Genomic DNA, 6,584 nt, shown 5'->3' with positions numbered 1-6,584 from the left:
TTAACCTGGCCCCACCCGTCAGGAGGTAACGGTCAAAGGCCTTGAACGTTAACAGGTCCGCCATGAGGACATTTGCGAGCATTTGCCAAAAAACGAAGTGTAAAAGCGAGCAACGTTTTAAACCTTGCACAAAACTGAGTACAACTAAGGAACCGAGGGCACGGAAATAAAAACCCTTGTACATACGTATGCTCGTCGATCTTAGTTGTTGCAAGTATGGTGGATCACTGTCCGCAACCATGAAGCGGCATCGTGAAGCTAGTGTAAGGGGTAAAACCATATGTTGGAACTTGAAATCACGAGCATGCACAAGCACAATCGGAGGCATAGTCGTCGCTTATATCAGGATTCAATATAATTGCCACTTAATTAGGAGGGTGAGAAGTTGCGTGATCTGCTCAACCACATCCGCCATGGCTCTCTGGACGGGTGCACGCCATGCTCATCTTGTATTGCGCCGCATGTAGCGTCCCTGAGCCCTGTCACTCCGCCGACACCATTACTTCTTCTCATTTCAGTTTTCGTATTGAGAAGAGAGCAGCCGAATTTATGGCAGCAAAAGGGATATGTAGCGGATCGTGTGAACGGGTGGGCATGCATGCAGAATTTTGTGTTTTCCTAATTTGCCCTCGGATTCCATAGACTGCTCTGTATGTACTGCTCACCCAAAACACCAGTATAGATCAATCTTCACTGTTAGATCTTGACAAACGGACCACTCATATTAATCATATCATAGAAGAGCTCATGACACCACGTATAAGTGATTATCCACTGAGTAGGAGTAACATAAGCATGTTGACCAGCCTCAAGGCGTTTGCGGATCTCCGCCAGGGAACCCGGCTACCACGTGTCAAACTCAGAAGCTATAGCAACACCGCTTCCCGCTCGACGCGTAGCTCGACGTCAGCCCGGCCGGGCGCGTTCCGGAGGTTTGCCGTCGCCGCTAGTCGGCCTTCACGTAACGGACTCTATAATGCACGACGTTGTACGTGGTGCCCGGGCCGAGCCACATGGAAGCGAATCATTTGTATGGCAATGCGCTGCGTGGTGACTGGTGAGTGACCCCAGCTTGATGTGCCGTCACGAGATGGAGCTAGCTTTGGTAAGCATCCTAGGCGACACGGGACATTCACCTGTCCCACGACAAACAAGAGCTCACGAGCACCCCTTCTCCAACGCAGAGAGCTCCAACGACCCGTGACGCACCTCAGCTCAGCTAGCTCGGTGAGTGAGAGATCGATCGATGGGGTCGTAAACTCGCTGTCCTCTGGACATATATATTTACCTCCTTATCATGCATGATTAGATTACCACCCCTTCCATCGAATCGTCCCGTTTCCTCTGGATGATGGCAAATATGGCAACCATAATCACTACAACCGTCGCCGAAGCTGACGATGCCGCCGGCGCGTCAACACCCAACAGCAGCAGCAGCAACAACAAGGTGATGTACGAGCTAGCCGCCCGGGACATCTACTACGCGAAGCCGGCAGCGTCGTCGTCAGCAGTACTACTCGCGCGTCGCCTCCTGACGATGCGGCCGTGCGGCGCCGCACCGGCGGCTCCCGACTACATCCTCCGGGGCGTATCGCTGACGGCGCGCGCGGGGGAGATCCTGGCCGTCGTGGGCCCGAGCGGCGCGGGCAAGTCGACGCTGCTCGACATCCTGGCCGCGCGCACCGCGCCCACGCACGGTCGCCTCCTCCTCAACGCGGCCCCGCTCCGCTCCTCCTCCTTCCGCCGCCTCTCCGCCCACGTGCCCCAGGCAGACGCCGCGCTCTCGCTCCTCACCGTCGCCGAGACCTTCTCCTTCGCCGCCTCGCTGCTGCACAGTACGGCCTCGTCGTCTTTGGCCGTGGCTTCGCTGCTCGCGGATCTCCGGCTGGCGCACGTGGCCCACACGCGGGTCTGCGCCTCGCGGCTCTCCGGAGGGGAGCGGAGGCGGGTGTCCATCGGGCTCGCCCTGCTCCGTGACCCCGGGGTGCTGCTCCTCGACGAGCCCACGTCCGGGCTCGACTCCTCCTCGGCGTTCGTCGTCATCGGCTGCCTGCGCGCCGTGGCGGCTGCCAGGGGCACCACGGTGGTGCTGTCCATCCACCAGCCCAGCGCGCGCCTCCTCTCCGCCGTCGACTCCCTGATCCTCCTTTCCCGTGGCACCGTACTCCACCACGGCTCCCTCGCCTCCCTCGACGCCGCGCTCCTCTCCCACGGCCTCGCCGTCCCGCCTCAGCTCAACCCGTTAGAGTTCGCCCTCGAAGTCATCGACCAGATCCCCCACCCCTCACCCTCCTGCCCTGAACAACCCAGGTCCACTACTCAAGATCTTAATAATAATCTCACCAAGTCGTCATCCGATTTATCATCATACCACCACCGCAAAGCGGCAATGGCGGCGCCGTGCTCGCGGGCACGCGAGTTCGCGGTTCTGTACAAGAGAGCATGGAAGGTGGTGTACCGGAGCAAGCAGCTGCTCATGACAAACTTCCTGGAGGCCGTGGTGGTGGGGACGCTGCTGGGGAGCATCTACATCAACGCCGGCTACGGCGAGGCCGGCGAGCACAAGCGGCTGGGGCTGTTTGCCTTCACGCTCACATTCCTGCTCACCTCCACCACGGAGACGCTGCCGACGTTCGTCACGGAGCGGCCCATCGTGCTCGCCGAGACGTCCGCGGGGCTCTACAGGCTCTCCTCCCACGCGGCGGCGGCCACTACGGTGTTCCTCCCGTACCTCCTGGCGGTCGCCCTGCTCTACTCCTCCTGCCTCTACTTTCTCGCGGGCCTATGCGCGTCTCCGTCCGCCTTCGCGGTGTTCGTGCTCGTGGTGTGGGCCGTTGTGCTCACGGCCAATTCCTTCGTGCTCTTTGTCAGCTCCTTCGCGCCGGACTACATCGCCGGGATGTCGCTCGTGTCCGTGTCACTGGCGGGATTCTTCCTCTTCTCCGGATACTTCCTGTCCAGGGGGAGCACGCCAACGTACTGGGTGTTCATGCACTACGCCTCGCCGTACAAGTACGCGCTGGACGCCATGCTCGCCAACGAGTTCTCCTGCGCCGCAAACCGGTGCTTCGGCGTTGGAGGAGAGGATAAGTGCTCGCAGACGGGGCGCGACGTGCTGGCGGCAAGGGGGCTCACACCCGAGGAGCGCTGGACCGGGTTGCAAGTGCTGTTCGGCTTCTTCCTCCTCTACCGGGTGCTCTATTGGGCCGTGCTCAGCCGGAGAGCATCCAGGGCCAAGAGGTGACCATATATACCCCATAGCATGCATCAACTCCGATCCGTGCACATGCAATGTGAACGCATGCAGTGCAGACGAAGGGGCTTCAACCTTCAAGCAGCATGCATGCGACAACTAAGGTTTGCCATTTGCTGGAGATCATCAATCGAAGCCGGCGTTAACTGGTAATTAAATTGAGCTCTTATACTGCTGTATATTGTAAGTGAACATAAAACAACTTTTGTGTAGTCCGCCCTGATAATAGCGGAACAGGGAGAATTTTTCTACATGCCACTGGAATCTTGTAACATCCCAAAATTTCAAACCCTTTCATATGCATTGCATCCATGAGCATCATGCCACAATTGCATATTTGAATTCAAATTTGAATCTCAAAAGGCTTTAAAAGATTTTATTTAAATTTAAATCCTAAAGTTTTCACCTATTTGAGCTTTGGATCTTCAAACCAATAGGGTTTGTTTATAAAAGGGGTTTATTGCATAAATAAGCTATCCCATAATTTTTGGATAATTATTTGGAGTTGGAAAATTACTTTATTTAAATACTTATATAATCCTAAAGGCATTTATAGGGAAAATGTATTTTTATATATTTTATTTTGAGAGGAAATCACTCTCAAAAGTTGAATCATGATAAAACATGATTTTACAAATTTTCTAAAATTTAGTTGGACCAATTTGGAGTTCAAAATCAAAAGATATCAAGAAAATAATAAAAACAGAAAAAAGAAAAGGCTAAAAGAAAAAAAAAGGAAGAAAACCCAACCGGCCCGGCCAAATGGGCCGAACCGGCCCAGTTCCGCGCGCCCGAACCGCTGACAGGCGGGGCCCGCCTGTCAGGGCAATCTTCCTCGTAAGGAAAGCCCCCGCGACGCGCGCGCTTGCTGTTTTCGCCGCCGTGCGCCGTCTCCGCCGCAATCTCCTCCCCCGGCCTTCTTGAAGTGCCCCGAGCACGTCCTTTTAAAGTTCTGCCCCTCCTCTCTTCTTCCCCTCTGCTCGCCCCCTCTCGCACGCACCCACGCCGCCGAAATCTTTCGCCGGAGTTCCGCGGACGCCGCCGCCGTTTTTCATCACCGCCGGTAAGCTGCGAAACCTAGCTCCAAATTGACCGCTGCTTCGTCTTCCTTGCTTCCTCGCGCACACCATGACGCGCGCCGTCTTCACTTTCGTGCCCTGCAGCGCCCCAACGACCCGAGCCCGAAGCTTCGCCGCCCGTCGCCGACCACCGCCGTGCTCGTTTCGTCCTAGGCAAGCACGCCGTTGACCCCGAGGAGCGCCGACCCCGTCCCCGTCTCCACCGTGCCACACCGCGTTGTCGTCGCACGGTGCTCAGACACCGGGGGCGTGCGGCTACTGCCCCCTTTTAGGTTCGGTGGGGGCGTCAGGGTTCACCTCGGCGATCGTCGGCACGGCCGGTGGGGCCCTACTGGGCCGGAGCGATGAAGTGCTAGGGGTGCGCGCTAATTCAAGAACAAACACACGCACGTTTTTACCCAGGTTCGGGCCACCCGGAGGTGTAAAACCCTACGTCCTGCTTGTCCGCGCTGGTATTAGTTTAGAATCGAGTGTTTACAAGTTGCTGGGCAAGTTCCCGGGCTCTCTCTCACTGGCTAGGTACCCCTTCCTACTCTTTGCTAGTGCGGGAAGCTAACTATGAGCCGGTCGAACTCAGCGAAACTGTCTACTGGAGCCAACTAATCTCCTCCAGAATCCTTTGACCGCTGGCGAGGGTCCTCCTTTTATACTCAAGGGGATGCCACAGATGCCACGGTGCATGAGCTACAAATGTCGGGCGGGGAGGCATATAACTCCCCCCGGTGAGCTGGTAGCGCGCATGGATGCCACCTCCGCCGCTAGGGGTCTAAAACCCCTAGAGTAGGATTGGACAGCCACTGTTCCTTTGATCGGACGGGTAACGCCCCGTCGGTCGGCTCATTTAATGAGTCGTGCGCCTTACTCCTTGCCCTGGTGGGACCGCACATCACACGCCCGCCACGCGTCCTTGTGGCGCTGTAGATCTGGCTACTGGGCCCCGCGCCTGAGGCGGGGGCATGCGCCCGGGAACCCCCTGTCCCAGCAAGTCGCTCCCCGGAAGCTCCCGGGCCCAGCGCACCCGCGAACCTCCCCCATGGAAGCGGCTTCCCAGGAGGTGCCCAGGCAGGAATATTCCCCGAAGCCCCGCTAGCCCTTCCGGGCTGGTAGCTTGCCGGGTTGCTCGTAGCCGCCGCCCGGGATGGAACCTTCCCGGGAACTCAGGGACGGGGCCCACGCGTCACGCAGCGGTGGTACGCCGGGTGCCGCTGGTGCGACAGTAGCCCCCGGGCGTGGGCTGGCATCACCTGTTCCCGGATGAGTCTTCCCCAGGTCGGTTGCCGAGCTACGCCCTCAACCGACGTGTGGGTCCCGATTCGCCGCGGGCCTGCGTCCCTTCGTGTCGTCGCGTGTACGGCACCGTTAGAAACGGAGTAGTGGACGCGTGACTTCCGCCCTAACTCCCCCCCTAAATAGGAAAGTTAAGGCCACTCCGCCCATTACTCCTAATGATTAGGAGTTATCCCCGCGCACCCGTAGGGTACGGAACCGGCCGTTACCAAATGGCCGGGCGTTATAAAGCCATCACTGTTGCCAAAACGGGGAACAATACTCTGCCCCTATTTCCTTCGTCTCCACCCCCCTCCGCATCTCGCATCCCTGCGCTCCTGCTAGCTTCCGCCCTCGCTTTCCATGGCGCCTCCCACCACCAGAAAGGGGAAGGAGGTCCAAGTCTCGAAGAAGGGTGCGACAAGCAAGAGCGAGGCGGCAATCAAGGCGGCCGCCGCCAAGGACCAGAAGAGGCGGGAGATGCGCGCCCCAGTCGCCTTCTTCCGCCCCGGCTATAACGGCGAGGCGCTGGGGAAGCTCCGGCATGCCGTCGCTTCCAGTTTGAACGAACACATGGAGACGCGGATCTTCCCGGCGGGCGTCGAGCACCAGGACAACGACTTCCGGGTGTTCGCGCGCTTCCTCCTCTGCGGCATGATGCCGCCCTTCTCCCTATTCCTCCACACATTGATGGAGTCCTACCAGTTGCGGGTGGCGCACCTCCACCCCACATCGTTGTTCCTCCTCGCCACCTTCCAGTTCCTCTGCGAGGCGTTCGTGGGGGTGATGCCGTCGGTGGGCTCTTCCGCCACTACTTCTACCCCCGCATTGACAACGCGAAGGCGATGTCGTCGGGGGTGGTATTCCGTGCCCGCGACCAAATGAAGTCTGAGTTCATCGTCCGGTCAGGGAAGAAGATTGAAAAAGAGTGGCGGAGCGACTGGTGCTGGGTCCGAGTGGAGGACCCCCAGGAGTTCATTCAGTCG

At 58.2% G+C, this 6,584-nt stretch overlaps 1 protein-coding gene across 1 annotated transcript; it reads left to right on the top strand.

Moving 5' to 3' along the window:
- The first annotated feature begins 1,172 nt into the window (after positions 1-1,172).
- On the top strand, positions 1,173-3,559 carry LOC100844051 (ABC transporter G family member 4). The gene has a single exon (XM_003563786.4). The coding sequence runs from the start codon at positions 1,349-1,351 to the stop codon at positions 3,242-3,244; it is 1,896 nt and encodes a 631-aa protein (XP_003563834.2). The 5' UTR covers positions 1,173-1,348; the 3' UTR covers positions 3,245-3,559.
- The last annotated feature ends 3,025 nt before the right edge of the window (positions 3,560-6,584 follow it).

The sequence above is a fragment of the Brachypodium distachyon genome, chromosome 1, assembly GCF_000005505.3.
Source record: "Brachypodium distachyon strain Bd21 chromosome 1, Brachypodium_distachyon_v3.0, whole genome shotgun sequence".
Classification (NCBI taxonomy): Eukaryota; Viridiplantae; Streptophyta; class Magnoliopsida; order Poales; family Poaceae; genus Brachypodium; species Brachypodium distachyon.
The sequence above is the reverse complement of the archived record's forward strand: the minus strand, read 5'-3'. Positions and strand labels throughout refer to the sequence as shown.

What these genes read in the sequence shown, in the direction of transcription:
- LOC100844051 (XM_003563786.4), top strand. Translation starts at nt 1,349, where the DNA reads ATGATGGCAAATATGGCAACCATAATCACTACAACCGTCGCCGAAGCT.